We start from the raw sequence: 24,489 nt of genomic DNA on the forward strand, positions 1-24,489 counted from the left end.
GGAGCTGCCGACAGACACGTGTCCTACAACAAACCAAAGTCTTCCCCTCACACTTCCAACAGGCCACGCAGAGGGAGTGAGCCAGGAACAGTCAACATGGCAGCTGTGGCTCCGTTCAGATTCAGGTGAGGGCAGTGTTTCACCTCTTTAGAGATGGGAAGATAAGCAGCATTGCACAGACTGGAGAGTATTTTTACAACACGATAAATATCATGCAAGCCCTCTTGTACTGCCTCGTGTAAATAATCATTTTAGTATTTTCCACATGTTGTAACACTTGATAAAAGATGTTGTCTCTCTTTTGTGTGTTTGTTTTTGTTTCCTGTAGGTTTCAGGTCCATGAGGACACCAATCCCACCCTTGAGGATCTCAGTGACTGTTCCTCTGACTCCATGGAGGTCTGTTGTGAAGAGCTAGGTGAGTCTCTTTGAATCTCCTCCCCCTAATGTTTCAACCAGTCGTTGCTAACCAGGTAACTAACTATATTCCTCTAATGATAAATCTCTTTTTCCTCATAATTAAAACAGAGGAGTAGACTTAACTCTACATTTTTACTATTCAGGCCTCTAGAAATTATTTAAATAAACAACGATGTCCCTGCTTTGCATCAGCTGTGGATATGTGTTGCTCTTGATGCCCCAATTCTCTCTCCTAGTTTCCTGTCATCTCTTTTCCTGTCAGCTATCTAATTAAGACATAAGGTCCCCCAAAATATATATTTAAAAAATGAGGCTCAGACATAATCAATTCTGTGACAAGGGATATTTCCAAAGTGTCGTTGAGGGTTGTAATATTTGAAGGGGTCGAAAGACTGAATAGTTGCTGCAAAAGCAGGGTCATTTCTTTCAGTATCTATGATCGTAGAAAACAGACTGTCCATAATAAAGTTTAATCACTTTATCGACGTACAATAGATTTCACTCTCTGCCCTCTTGTCCTCTTCTGCAGAGGCAGAACAAGTTACTTACATCTTGGAAAAAACACACTTTTTCACCCAGTTCACAGAGTTCAACCACTTAGTTGTGCAACAGCCTTTTTCCAATATTGTATTCTGTAACACCTAAGCTTTAATATGGCTCTCTGTTGACACTGGACTCTGCTCAGATTTGCAGTTGTTCTCACCAGAGCCGCTGCCAACTCACAACGAAAGCTTCATACTTATGTACCACCTGTTATGTGCATCAAGATTTGCTCAAGTACTTCACTTCTTTCTGTATGTGCATGAGGGAAATCACAGATTCTTGGCAGAGAGCATTCCTCTCAAATCACACAGCAGCGTTAATGCAGCGCTGTTTTCCTGAATTGTCTCTGGTGCGCCATCATGATTCGATTTACGTAACTTCTGTCTGTCCTGCGTTGACCATTACATGTTGGTTTTTATGTTTGTTATAAAGAAAACTCGCACTGACTCTCACACACTATGTTGCTTAGAGACTACTATAAAAACACAAACACATTCACTGTATTTTCCTACTCAATATTTCATTATTTGAAGGAGCATGGCATAATTTACTGAGTGACGCCAATTCCCCGTTAGCTGACACAATGATTCAATCAATTATCTCCAATTTGAGAAAGATTACATAATTAAAGATCTACTGTAAATAAGTGATATTGATTTAAGTATGCAGACACCATCGACCCAGGGGTAACAGCTGTGACCGCACAACAGGATGAATACTTAAACATGTTTGTTTAGTTCACTTTAAGAGATTAGATATTATTACAGAAGCCTCATCATGTTAAGAATTGCTGTTATTTAATTATGGAAACACACCAGTCAAACACCAAACACACCGTATGATTATTTAAAGGTTTCTTTCAGCTAATTAAACAAAAAGATTTGGGATAAACAGTTAAGGTCTGCAGCATTGCTAATATACTGATGTTTAACAGGAATAACATTTACTTTGTCAACCATCTTTGTTAAGCTAATAGTTGAGGATTTGCATCAAACACTAACTGAGGCTGTTGTTATTGCAATATCCTAATTGGAAAAAGTATTACATTATATAATAATATGAGACTCACCAAAAGACCAATCCGTCTTTAATGCCGCCAGCAAGAAAATAAAAAACAAATGAAAGTGTTAAATGAAAATAACTGTGGAAATCAAATAGCCTTCACATCTTTTGTTTAAGGGAATCTATCATAACCTAAATAAAACCTGTTAGCAATCAGTATCTGTGTGATAACATTATCTCTTCTATTATAAGTACAACTAATTAAATAGCATACTTTTTAAACCTAAATGACTAGCCTGCATTGCTTTACAACAAGTCATTGTGGTTATGATGTCTGATATATTTCCGGTTCCTTATCAACCAACATGTCAAATCCTCCTATAACTGCACTCGGCTATTATACAGCCCTCTAACTGCCTTCTTAATCATCTTAATGACTGAGGGGTGAGAGCCTCCTCAGGGGGAAGGCAGAGACTGAGTGGTCCTCAGCGCGGGGTGGACAGATGCCGGACTGAGAGATTGAGTGGTTTGATGGGAGGATCGTCTTTCCCCTGCTGTCTGGGAGATCCTCTGGTCCCTACTGGACGGGCCTGAGGGACGCTTAAATTCAGTTTTTGACCGTAGAGCGGAGAGATTTGTCTCTGTAAGCTGTCATCCGGCCTCAAGTACACGTTTCCTAGAAGTTGAGAAATTGCTTCTTTTAATGACTGTTCCATGCAGTAGGAAACATCTGCAGGAACTAAAGCCTGGTATTGATTGCTTCAGTATCTATCGAAAACAGCACATTTATAACTCTCACAAATGTTTCATCTGGATGGTTTTACCTTTGTGTTTCCAGCAGCTTGAGTTCATCATGAATAGACTATTTTCTCAGCACATCAAGTTCAAGTCTTCATCCTCCTGAGTGTCTGCATTCCAGCAGCACAATGATCCTATTAGATCTCTACTAAGGGGCTTGTTCATCAAATTAATCACATATAACCTTAACACTATGCACAAACACTATCTTTACATTCATCTTTAAAACCATGTTTTTAGCTACATGTGACTATTTGCTCATTTATGCTGATGTTCTCTGAGGTTTTCCCCCTTTGAGCTCATGTGGAGGTTTCTGAATCTATTGCATTATAGCAGCTGAGCAAAATGATTACATGTGCTGTCCAGGGAAATGTATAATAGACAGCTGTGGAAGTGTGCTGTCATAGCATGCACACACATAAAACACACACACACACACACACAATTACTCCGATGGCCAGGCAGAAAGTGAGAATCAGACCCAGATGTGGAAGAGACCAAATGAAAGATGCCGCTCCACCCTCCCTCTCTCCTGAGAAGTGGTGGCTTTTCACAGTGTCCACAGTTTTGATTTACAAGTGTGTCTAGTTGTCAGGACAGAAAAACCACACATCTCAGCCTCATGGTGGCCCTGGAGGGAAAACTCGCAGGATCACCTACATCTTTGGTATTTCTGAAAGATAATGACAATGGTAGCCTCGGGGTTGTGCTAGGAGATCTCACATGATCATCAAACTCAATAGGATTCATCCATTCTTGAGTCAAAGTAGGCATGGAAGACCAACAACCAAAGTCCAAATGGTTAAAAATGGATAGAAGGTGTTGATTGTGTTTGTCTCATGCACACTTATGCATGGTGTCCCTAAAACGTGTAAGACTTGCAGAGGATTGGGCATGTCTGGATTTGTTATCCTCTGCTCCATTAACAATGTCCTCTCCCCAAATGTAAAAAGGCTATTCAATAGATGTCCGAACACATGTCTGCCTCATGGCGGCCCTAGAGCGAAACTCAGATAATTCACTGGCATTTAAACTCCGGGGATAATAAACCAAACTTTGTACTATTTTAGTCTTTTATGGCAATAAATCCAATAGTTGTTTGGTAATTTCACAATGCTAGCCTCATGGTTGATCGAAACATCTTACACGATCATCAAAGTCAATAGGATTCATCCATTCTTGAACAATGTGATTCAAATCACCTCAACAACTGAAGTCCAAATGGTAAAAATCTGATGGAAGGTTTTGATTTGTTTGATTTTAAATTGTATGCGTAGATGTCCGGAGAAAAAACATTTAAGACTTGCAGTAAATGTGGCATGTCTGGATTTGATCCTATGCTTCATTAACAATTTCCTGTCCCCAAATAAAAAAAGCCCATTCAATACTTGGCAGGACGCATACACCAACACATGTCACAGTCATGGTGGCCCTAGAGCAAAACTCTTGGGATCACCAGAGTCCTTGGCATTTATGCTAAAGCGATAATAAACCACATTTTTTGCCAATCCAATCTTTTTTGGCAATCCATCCTATAGTTGTCGAGCAATTTCACATAAAAAGACACTGTTGGCTTCTAGAAAATAACTCACAGGATCATCAAAGTTAATAAAATGCGGTCATCTTGAGTATAATTGGGCGGTGGTGGCGAAGTCGATAGGGACTTGGCTTGGCAACTCGAAGGTCACCAGTTCAAGTCCCGGCTACCGAGGTGTCCCTGAGCAAGGCACCGTTCCCCACACTGCTCCCCGGGCGCCGTTCAAAATGGCAGCACACTGCTCCTAACACTAGGATGGGTCAAACGCAGAGAAACAATTTCCCCACGAGGGATTAATAAAAGTCCATCTTATTATAATGGAATCACTAGAACAAATCAAGACGGAACATTTTTGATCTTTTGTCATCATAGAAGTCGTTGAATGAGTTTGTCTGATACAAACTATATGGATAGATATCCCAAGTAAACATTTAAGGCTTGCAGTTCATTTGGCATGTCCGGATTTGTTATCCTATGCGTCATTAACAATTCCCGCTCGCCAAAAGAAAAAAGAAAAGGCCATTCAATGCATCATGGGAGTAAGATCAAACTTGAAGGTCAGCAGGGGAGCCTTGGAACCTCGTGATGAGGAGGAACAAGACATTACATTGTTCCCAGAAACTATGTGCCAGATTGAACAACCTCAGTGGTCCATGCGCCGCCCCAGGTGCCCTGAAACCTAAATAAGAAGAGCAGTGGAGTGTGGTGCAAACTCCTCTGTGAGAGTGAGAGCGGTACCCTGTGGGCATTGTTGCTAACAGGTCAATCGTGTCCAATGGATCAGCACCACCTAGCATGTTGCTATCCAGCCATGCTGTGTTGTGGTAAAGAGAAACTCATTTAACTTATTAAGAAGAAAGAAAAAAAGGATTTGGATTATTTAAACCTGAGGTAAATTTGATGAGCACATAAAAACAAGGTATCACAGTAGTTACAGGAAAGATAGTGTCTTTGTGCAGCGAGTGTACAAAAGGTCTGCTTTGGAGGTCTGGTGCAGATGACATGCAGGCGAGGAGAGAGGGTGGTTTCCATGGAGCCTCCCTGATCCTCCTGAGAGACAGCAGTGTGGAATATCTTAAAAAGACGATAACAATCATGATAGGGGGGGAAAGATATGCCTGAAAGGAAAACGTTTGGATTGGAGTTTTAATTTTAAAACAATCGCTTGTGTGGACATGTGTCCTGCACTGGCTTGACAGATTTCCAAAGTGTGGTTTTAGGTGTGTGTCTTGCTTACACTGGCACATCTCTGCTCAGTGAAGTGATGTCACCCATTTGGCTGAGTCTTTCTCTGGATTGAAAACCAGGTTTTCCCTTTTTTAATTCAAGCTGTGGACAAAACTAACCAATCCTTCTTTTCTTAGTAACAACAGTTTTCATTAACAACCTTGGACAGTACATTAACCTTGACCTTTTATGTCCTCATTGTTGATGTTATTTGACAAGAATACTGTTGTCCATTTAGGGCAGGATGCTACACAGCAGATTTTTTGCATATGCTTTATCCAGCTGTTATTCTGGAATTGATATCGTAAGGAGACTTAGACGGGATCAAAAGATAAACTGGATGCTCTAGTTGTTGCAGGGTCTGGGATTTTGACAGTGAGGATACATTATTATGTGTGTGTAATTGTGTATCTACTGTAAGCATGCATCCATTCACATTAATGACACGTCCACAAATCATGCATCATGTAGAGAGTATTGAACAGGGAACACTGGAGGTGAGGGAGGGGGAGGGGGAGAACAAAGGAACCAGAGGAGATGCTGAGAAAACATGGTGTGTGAGAGGAGAATGTTGCTGGGTTTTGAAAAGCCACGGATGATCGTTTCTCAACGCTTTCTCGCATTTTATATATTCTGCTGAGACACAGCAAAGCATCTTTTTAAATGAAGAAAAAACGAGTGAAGGAGGAGGGAGGATGGGAGGGAAGGAGGAGGAGGCAAGGGAGAGGCAGCAGAAAGCAGGGGGAGGAGGGAGCACTGTTGCGTCTGCTGCCGCTGTCATTCCGCTGCTGCGCGCTTCAGCGGCAGGAGGGTGTGCTGAAGGGAGGAGTGTGGAAAAAATCGGAGGAAAGAAGGACGGGAGGAAAGGAGAGAAAGGGAGTGCCTGGGCAGCACTGCAACAGCTGCAACTGCAGCAGCCTGTCAGGCGGAACGAAGGATAGAAGGAGACAGAGGGAAGAGAGGAAGGCTGCAGGATTGCCTGTAGAGGTTTTTTATGTATGCTTTTGCACAAGGAAGAGGAGCTGATACGGAAGCCTTTTTTCTCTCCCTTGCTGATGCTTCTCTATATGGTCTCATGCAGGAGGCATGCTTGGAAATAGTGTGAGAGGCAGAGAAGGAGATTTGAAGATGGAAAGGACGGATAGCACAAAGGCATACGGCCAAGCAGATGGCAAAGGAGTTGTTATGGCTGCTAAGAGAGCAAAGTCCGGAGTACCCCAGAGCTCCCAGAGGGGTGAGCTGAAGGTTTACCGCGCGGGGAGCTCTGACGGCAGGATACCACTGCCCTCCAGTCTCCGGAAGCAGAGGTCTATGACAAACCTGGCGGTCCTCACTGATGCTGAGAAGAAGTTGCACCTCTATGAGCCCAAGTGGTGTGATGACATGGCCAAGACCGGAGCAGGGCAGAGCAAGATGGGCAAGCCAAAGACAGCAGGGGGGGGCAGCAGTGGCGGAGGGGGTGCCCCTCTCTCAAGAAACCTTTCCAAATCGGAGCACTCACTGTTCCAGGGCAAACCCAAGCCCTTCAGCCCTCTGGCTGCTCCATCTGCTCTGAACAAGCAGAGCCGCATACCGCGTGCACCTTACGCCGAGGTGAAGCCCCTGAGCAAGGCACCTGAGGATGGGAAGTCAGATGACGAGATCCTCTCCAGCAAGGCCAAGGCCAAGAAGCAGGGAGCTGGAGCCGGGGGGGAGTCTGGGTCCAAAGGCCATGGGGAGGAAGGTGGAGACAAGAACTTCCTGAAGGTGGACCCAGAACTGGTGGTGACAGTGCTGGGCGACCTGGAGCAGCTGCTCTTCAGTCAGATTTTAGGTGAGTACAGCAACGCCGTGTTGATAACGCCAACACTCCAGAGTCCCTACAGTACGTGTGGCGGCCATGTGGCTTGCAAGATTTCTCAGTGCTTGTCGGCAGCACGCCCCCTTTGATAGCACACGGCACCTGCTCGCTGCTGCAGACCAACACTGCTCCTAAACGGATTAAATGAAGCTCTCCGAGTGAGAACACATGGAAGACATCCCTCTTGTGCTGGCAAAGCATGCTGCTCTTATTTCATGCTGCATCAGTTTGGTCTTTGGTTAAGCATTTAGCTTTATGTGAACATGCCAAAGCTATAGCTCTATTGTTCCTGTTCTTCCAGCATGCCGCTCAGGTGGCTGGGGCTCGCTGCCATTGATATTGTGAAAGAGGCAAGCTTATATAGCTTTGCCGGCTGATTGCATGAAATAAGCCAGAGGGGTTGGCGGTTATTACCAGCACACTGATCCCCTTAATAAAGCTCTTGTTTGCTGCAACATGTGCCGATGCACTCGAGGGTCCACCCCCTGCTCCACGTACGCTTCCATCAAAAGAGAGATGGGAAAAGAAGGCATGTCATATTGAATTCATTTTGGGCACACAGACACATTTCGCCTCCTCCCAGCTCCATTCATCTGTAGAGCTCTGACAGATGGTTTACACCCTGTGTACTACAGCGGAGCAAATGGCAGAGAAAATGGCTTTCTCCCTGGTGGTGTAGGTCAGGTTCATCAATACAAGGGCTCGATGAACAATAGGGCTATTGATCATATTATGGAGGTTATAATTATTTTGACTTCATCTTCTTTGTTGCTTTGTTTGATTTTCGCATTTCAAAGCTGGCTCCTTGTTTAATTGCAGGTTTAGCATGTGTCTGATTTAGACCTGTATTCCAGAAGAAGTGTCTTTGTCTGTGGAAAGTTACATGGAACAATCCATTACAATTCAAATCTAGTGTACGTGGGTTTTTGTTTGTTTTTTTAAATAGTATTTTGTCGTTTTTTTGTACAGATCAGACACTCAAATCTAGTTGCCATTTCAAAAGCTATAAAGAAAGAAACATGACCCTCTTTAATGCATAATACTGTGAAAAGGCTACATGTTCTTTTAGCGTCAGTGTTATGGTTCCAGGTGACACTACTGACACAAGGTCCTCTAATTTAAAGAACAATAATACTACAGCGCATATATCGTACACGTAACGTCGTTGCATTCATTCGTATTCCTAAAATCTTGTCATCCACAAATCTGGGACAAGCATTTCATATACAGACAAGCATTTCATACTTATTTGCATTCCCTTGCTTCCAAAGCGTCAGGAGAGCATGTTCACTTCTGCATCTTAATGAACACGTCTGTGGTGATTGAATCTGTTATCCATGCCTCATTAGCCTTACATGGACATCTATCACTCATGTCGGTCACACGTAAGTCAGCTATGAACTGTAAACAATAACAAGAATAGCTGCTTTGCACTTTAAAAAAAGAAAAGTGAAATCACAAAAATGTCTAAAAGCTCAGTTGAATTGGGAACCACACCCACGTCTCCTTTAATAGGCTATTTGCATAACATTTGCAGTAGAACACATCTTCTCTCCTCAATGTAACACTTTGACCTCCCTGACTTTTCCCTAATCAATCGAAAGTCATTATTCCTCAAATGGGTTTTATATTATCTTAATGACTTATTTATCATCATTTCAGATGATAATCCCATGCGGGCCTTTGACACGAGTCCAGTGCTTTTGTGCTCATAAAGTAAAAACACCACCAAATGGAGACCTGCTGATGGAAAGGCGGGAAACTATCACAACAAGTTTATAAGTAGGAGAAACATATCTTAAATGACAATAATGATGTGTTGCATTCATGGCAACTTGAACTGAAGACTTGTTTTCTGCATTGTTGACTGGAACTTTTTTCCTAATTCTGCATTTACAGCTTGTTACTGTAAATAGATGTTTCTATGAATAGTCTGCTTTACATTCAAGGCCAGCTTTATGCTTCATACAGTGCTGTGCTTGTGCAGTATATCTCATTATAAGCTTGCTGAATAGATACTTTTATTTCTGACCATAAAGGATCTCTTTGTTTACAAACATGACATCAAGTCATGGTGAACACAGTTATAAGGCTCATTGATAACAGTGATTTGTGCTCCGTGGCTGACATTCATCACTGCCTCATCACAAGATAACAAAACTAATCAAACATTTCCATCCTGATCACATAGAATTGTCATGCTTTCATGTTGTGGTTTGATGGTCTCACAAAAAGAATTGCAACTTCTGTTTATCTCCCATTTTCGAACTCTTCACACAAAGCAGTTGTCAGCTGGTAATAAATGAAAATGGACCATTTGGAAATATTTTCAAAGTGATGAATGGACTATGAAAAATGGTACATTCCACGTCATTAAAACTCTAGATTAGATTAGAGTAATGCAGACATCAGGACTCCTGGAAAGAAAGGGGGTTGAGCAAACATCATTTCATTGTAATTATATGTGATCTGTCATGCAAGATGTCCAACGTAGCGATGGCCAACAGCTACTGTATGTAGATTCATAGTGGAGCAGTAACACGCTATATGGGTGATGAAATAGTCACAGATTGCATTATTTCAAGCTATACATGCATGCAAGGGTCAAACATGGTTTCCTTTTCAATCTACGCTAATGGTAAAGTTCATATTTTTAACATGAAAACGTCTCGTAGGCTAGCTCTGTTTTCAATAGGTTTTTCTCTTTGCCGCTTCTACAAGTTTTAAACGTTCCATGGGCAGAACGTAATGTAGCTGTAACGTAATTGCATTTTTCTGCTTGTAGGGACGTAGGTATTAAGATGTTATAGGAAAATAGACTGTTCTAGCCAATGAGTGACAGCTGGACAAAGTATGTGACCATCAAAAAAGGAACCTCCCTCTTTCTGAAATCTGTGAGTGTTTTCTTTTCTTTTCTTTTTTTTGGTGCACATTGCCACACTTGGCAATCTATCACTGTGTCACCTGCCATTGTTAAACACTTGAGCTCTAGGTCTATTGGAGGTAAAGTAAACACATCCTCTTCTAGTGTTGTGCCATGAAGCGACCTCTCTTTATTCTTGTCAAGTGCTTTAGATTCCCTGTGAAATCTCAACAATGAAACAGGCTTTAAATGAACTCTAGAGGCCAATACAACTATGTTACATTCACTGATCGTTTTGTTTGTTTATGGAGGCTAATGTTTCAATTAATCAGGGCACTAATGTTGATTTAGCAGTTTTTGTAAGGTTAATTACAAAGGGCATGTTAACAGTATTTTATAATTAGTTTTCTTTTAATCTGCCTGGGCACAGTGTCGATATTGAGCACTTCCTGTGGTTGAATCATTCATCGGTCTTTCCCGGTACACATCTGCTTCAGTATTCTGTCCGAGTGTTCCTGCTTGGAGGCGTCACTGCACTGCAGAGGACTGTCAGTCACTGCACAGGGACACCGTGCATAATGCACACACTCCAAACAGCTGTGATGCACATGTGTTCCCTGTGTCCAGGATTCAAGCTTGAACTTGTTCCCAGGAATTCATCTTAAATGAATGAGCATTATGCCAGAATAAGCATGTGGTTAGCGTGTGTTCCTGTGAGGTTACCAACAGATTGATTTACAGTCAAGGACTGTCACGGAGTACTTTTGGACTCTGGCATGTTATTCTATATCTCCCTTCTCATGATCTCAAATAAACTAAATATATTCTGGGTGAGACCATGTTTCATAGAATACTCAACATGACAGCTAAATGTTATCTGATAATTTATTTAGTTTTCAGTCAAACATCAGATATTGCATTACGAAGACAGTGTGGATGCACTATATACATATATACATACAACTCAAAACCACAATGTTTTGTTCTTAATAATTGATAAAAGATAGAACCAAATTCACCAATTCTACTAAACAGTGTAACTTATTCAAGGCACACCATTTATTTGAGTCTGTCACGCATCAATGTGTGTCCAAATCTCACTTCAAATGCTCAATATAAGATACACTTTTAGGTGTGTTTCATTATAATATGACTATCATTGATTGATTCATATGGAAGCAGACAATTCTCAAGCCAATGAAAATCATACAAAACGTATCGCCAGTGGAAGTGAATGGCTGTGGGTTATTATTGTAATAATAACAATGAGAATTGTCTGCTTCCATATAAATCAAGTTGCTCTATATCTCCCTTCCAAACTAGCTTGAGCCCAGACACGTTGCCATCAACATAATATTTAAATTAACTCAATATCTCATTTAGTTGGGCTCTCGCAGACTCATAAATCACAAATTACCTTGCTTGTCAATACTGCACAACTAGTATTACCCTATATTAGGTTATACTACGATACACAAATGCCAAGAAGATTATTTATTGCTTTTTCACTGAGGCCATACATGTAATGTATTCAAGATGCTTTTGCAACGACCTTATGTATCAAAAGTGCTACAGTAACAAGTTTGGTTGCCGATTTGGATTCCTATCTCCAGTGCTTGTTAACGAAAAGGACATTCATACATGTGTTCTGAATGTGGGAACCGAGTACATGTTTTCATGTGACAGTGCGGAAGTAGTTCAACTTGTCTCTATGAGAGCAGCACATTATTTGACGTGTGTTCCCCTGACATCGCCCCTGTCCTCCAGTTAATGCATTGAATGTTAATTTCTTTCTTCCCAAGGGTTTCTAGCCTCCACACACTGCAGTGGAAAACCCCATCTCATGTTGGTCTGAGACAGGGTGGTGTCTCTGATTTGCTACAGCTAACACAACAACAGTCGTAATTGCACTGTAATATTGATTTGACATGGTCATGACCGACTGACTGCGCACTTTACATTACACGCAGCTTTGTCCAGATACGCTGACCTGCAGTGAAACCCTTCTGGCTGCAGGTCAGCGTGTTGTTAGCCCTACAGCTTCAGCTGAAAGACTCTGAGTTAATGCTCAATAAAACAAAACCAGAAGCTTTGAGAGACAAAAACTCCTCGAAAGAGATCCTGGTGTTGCATGGATGTCAGAATACATCCCCCTGGTGGGCAATGTGAGGCAACCTTTCAGTATTTCATTTTCAGGATGTACCATGTCAGTGCAGAAGGGGGGGTGGAGCGGAGGTTACCGTGGCGAGGGGGCCCATGGAGTGAAATTTGTCTGCCTAATGATGTGAACATACGCTGGCTGTGTGCTTACACGGAAGACACTTGTCACATCAGTCTCAAATAATGCAGGGGGAGGCAGGAAGGGTGTGCATGCATGAACTCTCTTACAACACAAACACAGAGAGCAGGATAACGCAAGAGCCTGTGTCTGAGTTTTAGTTTGACCCTCTAAATGTTTCATAAGCTTTTGTTCTGCATGACTGACCCACAGACCCCGAGTCCCAGAGGAAGCGGACCGTGCAGAATGTCCTTGACCTTCGCCAGAATTTGGAGGATACAATGACGAGTCTGCGGGGATCCCAGCTAAGTCATAGGTAACAGCACTCCTTCTGCTTTTGAGGATTTGATATTGTATCCTAATGCTGTATACTGCACTTTTGGCTAATATCACATACACACAAATGAGGGTAAATGTTTTGTTATTGAAATCTCAAAACCCTGAGCCAAATTATTTTCTCTTTGGTTTAAACTGAAAAGAAACTCATACAAACAAGCACTGGACAGTTTGTTGGATCGATACACGACACAATCGTTGCCACAAGTGTGCCGTGGCTGTTTGGAAGGATGCTGGTGCACATCTGGCTTCCATCCTTCTGGAACAGCCCGGCTCTGTTTCATGGTCAGGACTTCATTCTAGGAATCTCTCTGTTTGGCTCTCATAGGCAAAAGGAATTAATTTGAGAAACAACCACAACACAAGGCAGTGGTGGAGCAGGACAGGTCTTTGTTGTTTCATTTGGACATGTGTTTGGATGTCCTGTGAAACATGAATGAAACATCTGGTTTCTATCTCTTTATACCTGCACTGATTATTTAGTTTTAAAACAGGATGTATTCGGGATTATTATAGAGGATTAAAACCAAAATTGTACAGCTCTAATCTGCTTTTTTGCACATACACATTAACAGCTGAAAACGTCAGTATTTGTAGCAAACCAAAATCCTACCTACATAACCAGAACATACTAAAATAAAGATGCATTTATTGGGTCGCCAGAAACTCTAAAGTTGCTCTGTGTCTGCTAAAAGGGGAATTACTCAGTTAGTTGTCATTTATTTGAATACACACTTTATTAATGGCTTGATTAATTCAAGCCACGACAAACAAAACATTACAATCAGCAACATATAGCCATATATTGCTCATCCCTCATTCATTCCATCAATTATCTTCTCTGGGAAATGTTGCAATTATATTATTTTGCCATTGGCCAGTTTTGTTTATGGATGCTTGAGAAGACTTCTTGTAATTCACACCACTATTATACAGTAGTTATCTATAATCATACTCATTGTCAAAAGCAAGACTTCTCACTCAGTTCCAGGACTGAACTGGCAGCAGTGAGCCTCCATATTGATAAATTATCCATCAACAATGGATAAAAATACTCCCATGCTCGTAGCCTTTGCAATATTTATTTGGGTGAATTGGTTCATATGTTATGTAACCTGCAGACACAGCCATTTGGAGGACATTTCTTACCCTGACCCACTTACAGGAGTGACTAGGAATCTTTGATATGCTCCATCCAGAATAATAGTGTAAAGTACATGTTTTTGGGTTTGGTCATGCAAAGCAGACCCCTCTGTCTTTGTGAAAGTGTTGCGTAAGGAGACAGGGGGAGCTTTGTTGCTCTGTAAAATCAGAGCTATCAGGCCATCCTTCTCGTTGTCTTTGGGTCCTGAGAGGCCACATTTCTAGCTTTAGTCCCTGAAGACGATACGCCACCACTGCTGTATCTGGGTCAACAGCGACTCAATGCCACTATGGGTTTCTTTGAAGGACTTCTGAAGATAGTCAGCTAAATGCCTCAGGTACACTGACCCTCTATGTCTCTCCAGCTGTATGGACAGCAGTAATGTGGGCTATGACAGCGATGAGACCAACGCTCGCAGCATATCAAGCATGTCCAACCGCTCCTCGCCTCTCTCCTGGCGCCACGGCCAGTCCAGCCCTCGTCTCCAAGCGGGAGAGGCCCCCTCCTCCACGGGCGGGGGGTACCAGGGGAGTAAGAGCTGCTCCCAGTACACGGCGCAGACGATGCCCGCCCGCTGCTCCAGCCGCCTCAACAGCACGTCTCGCATCGAGCTCATCGAGGGCTTGGACGACCTCAAGTCTGGTTACCTGAGTGACAGCGACCTCCTTGGAAAGAGCCTGCCGGATGACGACGACAACCTGGCTAATGGGTAAGAGTATCTGAAGATAAGCGTGGGTTTGCACCTCTTGTCACAATGACAACATGATTAAATCAGTGGCTGCGGACGACTGCATGCCGGTTTGTCCTTTAGGTCTGCACCTTGTTACTTTGAAAAGGTCAGTTAGAAGTGGTTGCATTACATTTTACTCAAGCAATACGGTGATTAGTGTCCTGCTGTTATGCTGATCATTGTTCCATGCTGCATTACGATTAGGATGCATATAAGCATTTTAAAGTTTCTATCCCAGTTTTGATTTTAAACTCATCTCTTTTATAGTATTATGTATTGTGAAGTTTTTACATGAAATAAATCCCTTCATGCAGTCAAATACTTGCTGGTTGAATAACATTTAAGCCTGTACACACTTATGTTTCACATAATGACACAAAAGCGTTGAACCTCGATCATTTTATGACAAAACCCCTTCTGCTTGTGGGTAAACATGTTAAAACAGTGCTTTGGAAAAAGGCTGCTACAAATCTTAATTTTCTTTCTTAAGTTTGTCTTCACCATTTTTCCTCCTCCTCTGATACCCGTGGTTTACGCTAATATTATGGAATGCTGCATCCTACAAGTTGACCTGATTGGTTCCTTTGATATGTGACACATGTGGCATGTTTTTAGACTACAGTTCCAAGCCAGCCATCGTAGACTTATTTGTTCATGTATGGTATGCCTTGAAGTATAAAGAAAATCAATATGGACACGTTAACAAAGTTTCAAACTTGATTTTCATTGGAGAGGGTTATTTATCATTCAACAGTTGTGCAGACAAGTCAGAGGAAGTAAGCTTTTCATGCCGACATCGTGGCTTTCTGCTTTGCGTTATCTCATCTTTTGCACTTCTATCAAACAGCTTTCTTCAGCAGTCTCTTTTTTTCTTCTTGCTGTTAAGTGCCCATAACATTATCAGAGGCTTTTTTGCTGACAGTGAGAGAGAGAGAGAGAGAGAAGGCCTTCAGAAGTTTTTTCACTGAGGACTTGAAAGCACATCAGGTGTCCTCTGAGTCACAATAGGCGCTCCCTCGTCTCTCACTGGTATAAACTGTGTGGAGCTTCTGCATCTTGTAAAGATTATATTAAGAGGAGCTGAAGCAACAAATAGTTTGGATCAATTCAAACAATACTTTGGAAAGGCTGCTTCTCACAGTTTCTCTTCCTCATTTTATTCTTTGCCTTCCTCATGTTCTTCACACTCTGCTTATTCTCTTTTATGTTCACCTCATACATCTTGTCCTCTCTACACTCCTCTTATTCCTAGTCTTTGTGTTGTCATGTTTCTCCTCTTCTTTCTCCTACTTTGCCTTCTTCACCTTTTTTTCGTCTTCTTGACCTTCACCCTTGCTTCCTTCCTTTCACATCCCTTGTGGTCTTTCTTTCATTCCCTCTCCCAAGACGACAGCTGAGGCTAGAGAGAGGGAGAGAAGGAATCCAGGACAGTTCTCCAGTGTGATTTAGCAGCTTTATCGCTGCTGCACATGCAGTGGGATTTAAGCTGAGCCCCTGGAGCGCTCACTAGTCCCTACTAGCCAGGTCACGTTTTTACTACCGATTGCAACAAGGACAAGGAAAGAGATGAGACACATTTAGATGAGTACAAATTGGAGCAAAGAAGAACAAAGAAGGAAATGGGTCAATGAAGTTTCGTCACATTTGGAGCTGAGGTGAATGAGACCAACATCGTAGGAGTGCTATTGTGAATGGTGAAAAAGAAGTCTTATAAGTGACTACACCCGACAGCAGATAAGGTCAGGATTAATCGGGGATTATGTCTTTTGGGTCCATTCCTCACAGTAACATCCGTGCACTCGAAATCCATTTAAATCTCTCCCGTATTCTGTCCCTCGCTGCGTCAGCACTTATGTGGTGGTTCAAATGATTGGGAGAGGTGAGTTGGGGACTCGCCTCTGCTTTGCAACACCACTGGCACTGAAGATGCTAATCATTTTAGGTAACTATGTTAAAAAATGCACCATGATGCTCAGCGTTATGACATCAACAATCCCTAAACAGGAATGCAAGCCAGGCGATCCAAATAATAGAACAAGGAACAAGTGAATACATATTTAAAAGTAGGGATGCAAGGCATTCGCCAATGTCCACTTTATTTACTGCCATCGACCCATCTGCAGATAAGCTGAGATGAGCCAATGGCACGAGACGATTATCTGTTTTCCTGTGACTTGGTACTGTTGGCTAAAATACTTATCTTTGAATACTGTAGGTTATTGCATGATGCATGGGCTTATTTTTTCAGAAATGGTTGCTTGTCATTGTGAAAAATATTTTATTCAATGAAGTTTCATAAAGTGTTCATTCAAAGCTAGTATGATGAATGGCTGAAAGACAGTAAAACATTTTTTTAATAATGACACAAATGATTTGTTTCCCTGGCACTGAAGGGGAATACAAAGCAGCAACAGAAAATTCTCATTTGTTTTGGCGTCGGCCAAATAGTTATTCACAACATTGGTACAAGCAAAGAAATTAGCAATTGGTGCCTATTTGTCGACCATTGTGGGTTCGGCCAGGGTTTTTTAACCTTCCATTTTGGAAAGCCTTGTGTTTATCCGTTTTTCCTGGCACTCCAAGAGCACACATTCTTATTTATAGATAAGTATACAGTGCAACCGGACATTTATTTGTCCTAGTCCATTAACCTGTTTTCAAGGTGATTGTGAGGCATCATGATGGGTGCCATGGCCCCCCACATTAGCTTATTACCATTTACACCAAGGGGACTATGGGTGTGTTTGGATACATACATGGTAATGTCACGTGAGTAATTATAGGATGTAGTGGCTGCCAGAGCACACCAGGGGCTATTTGGTCAATGACCTTGAGTAGGTTTATTTTCGGAACACTGTAGAAAAACTCCTCTTATTTGTATGGTTCACTTGCCTGTGTTTGGATTAATTTCACTGCAAAGCATCCTTGCTTTTCTTGCAGGAATACTGGAATGCTGTTCCCCATATCAAGAATGAATCCTGCCTCATAAATACAGCAACAACCTTTGGTGCAGATAACTAGCTAATCCTGTTATTGTAGCAGGCACTTGCTCTAGTTTTCTCCTTACAGTAGGCTCTAGCAAATTCTGTATTCCATTTGCATTTCTAGGCTACTGTACATCGCCTGTCACACACTCACAGCTCGGCTCATTGAGAACCATTAGCTACCAGCCCTTGAAAATAGATCAGGCTCCTCTTGCGTAACCATGGAAACCAGCTGGTAATCGGCTGTAAGGAGAGGTGCAATTTCTGTTCCCTTTCACTGGTGCCTCAGTTTAACATATTTATGCCTTTCATTCATCTGAAATTAGTCCCATTTATAATTAGTAGAAAGAGACTTCTTGCTAATTAATAATACTGTTGGTGATATATGTTGCTTGTGTAATTTATAAGACCAACGGGTAATGCTTGAAACTGTCTGGACAAAGACTAAAAGTGTTGAATGAATAAGACACAATGCATGTTGTTTATCAATGCATGGAACTACAGCACCACGCCTGGTGTCTAATGGGTATTGATGAACCCGCAGCAGACAGTGCTGGCTTTGAGGCTGCATGTGAACACACTGACAGTAATCACTGCTGCTGTGTGTCCGCCTCATCAATAATCTGAAGCCACATACATCCCAATCTCCTCAAGAGCTTTATATTTCCATCAGAGAGCAATGATTGCTTCTCTACAGCCAAAACACAGCTTAATGCTAATCGGGTTTGGCCAAGTTAGGATTTTAAAAAGCCTGTTTTATAAATCATTAAAGTAGCATATCTGTTTGTTCCTGGGAAACTGGGGTTATCATTATGAGTAGAACTGATGGTCATTGCACAATATAGCACCTCACCTATACTCTAAACAATACCTATACTCTAAACAATACCCACAAATAAATGTCAACCTTACACAAAGCTGCATTCTCGATTATTGGCCATTAGAGTAAACAAAGAAGAAAACAAACAAACGTTTTTTTTTTTTTTTTTCATAATGTTTTGGTTAATGTAAAACAGAAATGTGCCTATTACCGCATCCGGCAGACATGGAACACAACCATTACATCACCGGCTCGAAGACCTGTAGGCAATTTTCGCCCTTTACAGACCAGCCACACCACAAATATTCAATAGTAACTGTGCCTTTGGTCACTTGAACATAGGTCCCTTCAATTGTTTACTCTTGTTTGAGGCAGAGTCTTTAGCCGGCCAGACATTTGACTTTCTTCTCAAACCAGACACAACATTTGTCTGTCTGCAGTTGTGAGGTTAGGCAGTGGTTTATAAGGACTTCTTCCCTGAAAACCTTTGGCTGCTGGTGCAGATGATGTTGTTTAGAGTGGCTCTTGAAGGCGATTAGTTCAAATGGGCTCAAAATCTCTGCTCTTTTGGGTAGTTTGTACAAGCATCCCCTCTCACATTGTGCACAGAAATGTGATACTACTTTAGATGTATCAATAGATTGTGAGGGTTTACACTTGTTTGCATTATGTTATGTTGAAAGCTGGTTCTAATTACTGGTCCACCACCACTACAATCGAGTTAAATCGCTGTTTCCCTGGTACAGTAGAAAGCATTTGTTGTTTTAGATTGCATGCATATTCATTCAGTATACATCTTTACTGCAACTGTTACCTCAGACGTGGTAATCAGACGCTGTCTGCTCAAAATGTCTTTCATTTTTTTCCTTACACTTAATTCTATGAGACTGATTTCAACTTCTTCCCAGAGGGACTGTGTTTCCCGTCTCGAGTGTTGAGGTAGCTACTAATCTAGCCTTGACCGCGTCACGAATCATAACTGCTTCCTGTGGTTAGCTTCTTCCCACCGTATTGGCAGAGTTTCACCATCACTCAAATGATATCATCCCATTGCAAGCCATATTTAAAACACTGCCCGAGCAGTTATCAAATTATATTGCTGGTATAGGGTCAGTTTTTTCCATATCTGGTATACAAATTATTACCACTATTCAGCCTTCAGTGTCATTTATTGTAGTGTTCAGTCAATTATGGTTGATATTTTACAGGCACTCGGCTGTATGTACTGTAAGGCTTAAGCACAGGTTAGTTTTACATGTCTTACGCAGATGTTCATCTGGAGAATTAGTTGTTTTTCCATACTGTCATGTATGTGATGGGATAAATTCAAGTCAAATGTTTGTAGCAGAACATGCCTGAGCACGAGTATTGTATGTGACAGATTTACGTGTTTTTGTGGCAGATTAATTGTTCCAAACATGTGAAATTGGAAGATCTGATCTAAAAAATAAGGCAAATGTATTTCTTCAGCATTTGGTTTGGCTCCAAAATCCTTTGCTGAAGATTTGCTGAAGAGTAGCAGCAACAGGCACTTAGCTGCAATAAAGAGCTATTGATGACTGCAATGCATCATTAGACGCTGGGGTCTTGCATAACTTTTGGGCTTGTTTGTGTTGCATCAGCCTATCTTAAATCCTAAAGGACAAGAATACTAAGACTAGTGATTCTGTATAGATAAACAGGATAATCCGTCATGCACCAGATTTGCATTCACCTCAATTGGTTGTAAAATTAGGGTTTAACAGTATTTCTTATGAAAGTCACTTCCAAATGGCTACAGTAAGCGTGGACGGCCATTGCTAGACCTGCTGCTGCTGTTGTACGAGCATTAACAGATTTTTTCCGGCGACTCAGAGCTGTTAATACTCTTTTGAAACACTGTTTTGTAACAATGTTTATATAGTAAATCTGTTAGTTGCCACACATATAGTATACATAGCAACAGTTCAATTAATTTGAAGTTATATTTCTGGCTACCTCACATATGAAAATGGAATGTTTGCTCTCCCTTTAGCTCTGTGTTGGTCCCTGCCAACTCCAGAGGGATTATGGCTCAGTTAGCTGCTAAATGTTCCTCTATCCTTCGATCACAAGCTAGTCACAAAGTGTCCGTTTGGTGCTGGATAAATAGTGAAAAGCCAATGTATTGTAGCTTTTTTGCTAAAAACAGCTGCTTTGGAGTCTTGAGCTGTAAACCAAAACAATAAAATGAAAGACGGTGTCATAAAGAGCTAAATGAAAAATTCCCCTTTTTATCTCACCATCATTTAACTATTGTTCATTTTTGTATTATCGATCAGAACAAAGACAGAGGCAACTGGACTTTATATATTTATACATCATCTCTTTTGAAAATGTACAGATACATAACATAATAAATGTTTACATATATTTGACACTTTATCAAAAATAAAGTGTAGAAAGGTCTTTTTTGGGGACACAAAGGATTTTCAAAGAATAATTAATAGATTGAATAGATACAATGAGCTATTAATCTGGGAGGTTTATTAGGTTTCATGATGGCACCTTGTCCTGTTGTAACCTAACACATGACACAGAACAAGCCACATAGCTGATTCATTTAGATTACATATTGTGTAAAAAGACATACTGCAGGTGAAACCAGATAGTGTGTCCTGTTCTCTGCAAGGTGACAGAGGGTGTTTGGGGCGAGGATGTGAACATCTGGGGATCTGGACTGTACCATGTTGTGTTTTATATACAGCAGCATACAGGCGGCAATGCAGAGCAGAGTAAGGAGGCTGGTTTAGCAGCGTCACACCTCTCATCATGCGGCAACATGGATCAGGATGTGCTGCCATGGCAACCGTCTTCCACTGACCCACTGATGGGCTGCCTTGTGTGTCAGTGTGATACTGTAGCTGCTGAACAAATATATATGTGGAGGATGTGCGTGTGTGTGCATCAACTGCTGGTTTGTGTGTGTGATGGAGAGAAAGAAAGAAAGAGAAGGATGGGGACTAAAATAGACGGACAAATAGAGAGAGGCACACTGGTGTGAAGACGACATGCTAACCACTTAATTAGATTGTCGTTTCATTGGCATTGTGGGGGATAGCTATTGTTTGTGTTTCCATGTGTGTCCTAGTGTTGGATGTACAGTTGTAGTGCTTGTGGAAATGTTTTTCATTCAAGCAGTTTTTCCTGAAATCTGCTATGGAATAATGAATGATTGCCCCAAAAAGATCCTTTAAAGCAAAAGCATACACTTGCATGTTATAGACAATTATACAAATTAAAAGACACAGTCAACGTGGTCATTTCAAAATGACACAATTTTTACCCTTCACAAGACACCGAATAGTTTGCCTACTGTATTTTGTAGATAAGCCCATAGCTTAGTTTGCTCCTCTGGCAATGTCATATCCATGGTAACCATAAAAAAGCTTTTTTCCCATGCCAGTGAGTGGGTCTGTTCATAGCTTGGCATGTTCAATATGAAAGGGAGATTTTTTAGTTTTCTGAATATTGGAATACATTACAGCCTCTCCATGTCTATCGACAAACACATTCTGTAATGCACCAAGGGGTTGATGTAGTCATCTGATGCTGGATCTGTGCCTCTGGCAGTCTGTGTTCAATTTCCCTTTCCTGCCTGGGCTGGACCTTTCTATAGTCACTGAGTGATTCTTTAACTGTGGAAGCTTCACACCTTTTCTGTCCCACATAAACCCATATGCACAAAATGGGGTTTTGGCCTCTGTTCTTTGGATCTCCGTAGGCGCTGCTAGGATTATTACAGTTAAGTCAGGCCACCACTTAGAGTTGATTTAGGGCTATTGGTCTGAAAGAAAGGATGGTGTCTTTATGCCTGCGAAGGCTGCACACACACACACACACACACACACACACACACACACACACACACACACACACACACACACACACACACACACACACACACACACACACGCACGTGCACACAGACACACACACACACAAATTTGCTCTTTAACTCTTTATATTTTCAATCTGAATTTATTTTTCGCACACACGTTTGAATTGGCTAAAGAAAGAGCCATACAGAAAGGTACCCACTCAATATGCTTTCTGTTACCTAGACACCCAGGCTTAGACACAGCTGGGGTCAATATGGAGCACTCCCTCCCAACCAGGGTCAGTGATATACCCCCAACACCAAATGTGCTTCCACAAGCATCCTCACCATCGTGAATAATGGACCATTACAGCAGCACCCTAGGGAGTATGAATCATGCCTGTATCATGTCTGCGTGTGGTCGCCTGGATGTGCAGTTTGGATCCCACCAGTGCATAATGCTCTGCCCCAGGTGCAACATATGATACTGTTTTGGCTCACAGTATTATATTTAAAAGAAAAGGTGAATCATATGGAACCTGTTAATCCGTCATTCCCAATTCATCACTTTGTTTATTTGAAGTTGGTACAAAAATATCAGATTATCTGCTTAATGTATGACTAATAAAAGCTGGTTGGTACAGATTGGTCCATAATATACTGCTCTGTGTAGGATTTGGCTCGGCTTCAACCATCTGTGTTGACAATGCATCTGCAACTCAGACAGGGATCAGAGTCAGCTCAGTGTTTGAGTGCAATATCAATCAAGTTGATATTATTTTTGTCTTGTGTGTGTGAGATAACAACTCAGGCCAACACAACATCATAGCACAGCAAACTGTTTCAGACTGTCAGGCTGTAAACATGAAGTTTGCATCAGTTGCATTGTGGCTACATCTGTGGGGGGGAGTTTCCTGTCTGAGGCTGATGGAGACTGTACATTTATTTTCCGGTCCAATAATCAGACGATGAAGTCCATTTTCTGAGGCATTGCGGAGATGGGGCGGCCGACTGCTTTCCCAGATGCAGTCATTGATGCATCTCAGACCCATTTACTCCACAGTAATACCACCGCAGCCAGATCCTATTTGCCTAGCTATGGTCAAGCTCAATACAAGTCAGAATGAGGCACAGGGAAGATCAAATAAATGCAAAGGCAATGCTCTGCTGGCTTTCTCATCTGTAGTCCTTTAAGATAAACAGACATAAAGCACTGAACACTTTGTTGATGCTCGCTTTTGAAATAATTCCCCATATTGTACAATTGAATTGAATCCATTGAAAGTAATGTTTGTTCTTTATTTGCATCAAAGGCTTTTACAGCCAGTGAAGTCCAATTGTATATATTTAAATGCCAAGCGGTGCCTCCTTTATTACACAGTCACATAGCTTTAACTCATTGTGCCTCCTGCTGGAAATCTGATGTCACGACACCACATGGAACAGGCTTTAAAGCGGTTCAAATTCATGCAGGTTTACTGTATTATTTTAGTATTTCTTAAATGAAGCGTTTTTCCTGGATATAATTTCACCTGACCAGAATGTATCTTATGTGTTTTTTATGGAAATGTGCCTTCTAAAAATAACAATTGTGTAGCTGGTATATGCATTATTCTGTATGTATCCCCTTTCCACATACTATGTTTTATGGCCTTGGGTTTCTTTCATGCTTTAGGTCCCTAAGGTCTAATTTCCGGGAAATGTTGATAATATATTTTAGACAATGTTGTGTTTCGTGACATTTTGGGGAAATGACCTTTTTAAATATGAATGTGCTCCTTTTGCACACAAAATGAGGTCCATGAAGAAAATGGTTTTCCACTTTTTGCGTAAGACTTGACTGGCAAGCAAAGTGTTCTAACCTCAATCTCATCCAACACCTTTGAGATGAACTGAAGCAACACGGTTTGAAAGAGCCAGTCCTTATCATGCAGCGCCAGCATCAACCTCACTAATGCGCCTGTGGATAAATGGGAGCAAATCCCTGCAGCAAGGTTCCCAAAGCTTGTGGAAAGCATTCCTTTTGGAGTAGAATCTGTTGTATTTGTTGGCTTTAAATACTGATATGATATGATATATGACATTTACACCAATCAACATGCTGTAGTGTCATATTTCTTTACCTTGACT

At 41.5% G+C, this 24,489-nt stretch overlaps 2 protein-coding genes across 2 annotated transcripts in view; one reads left to right on the plus strand and one right to left on the minus strand.

Moving 5' to 3' along the window:
• The window catches only part of LOC117446169 (troponin I, slow skeletal muscle-like), a 187,675-nt gene that overhangs the window by 54,324 nt on the left and 108,862 nt on the right, over positions 1–24,489 (minus strand). The gene's annotated exons all lie outside the window — the stretch shown is intronic.
• Positions 6,355–24,489, plus strand: part of nav1b (neuron navigator 1b) — a 51,679-nt gene continuing 33,544 nt past the window's right edge. Inside the window, exons 1-3 of the mRNA XM_071203182.1 lie at positions 6,355–7,339; positions 12,721–12,823; positions 14,352–14,696. Of these exons, the coding sequence (XP_071059283.1) occupies positions 6,613–7,339; positions 12,721–12,823; positions 14,352–14,696 (1,175 nt within the window). The 5' untranslated portion in view covers positions 6,355–6,612. The remainder of the gene's footprint in view (positions 7,340–12,720; positions 12,824–14,351; positions 14,697–24,489) is intronic.

This window comes from Pseudochaenichthys georgianus, chromosome 5, assembly GCF_902827115.2.
Source record: "Pseudochaenichthys georgianus chromosome 5, fPseGeo1.2, whole genome shotgun sequence".
NCBI classification, from domain to species: domain Eukaryota; kingdom Metazoa; phylum Chordata; class Actinopteri; order Perciformes; family Channichthyidae; genus Pseudochaenichthys; species Pseudochaenichthys georgianus.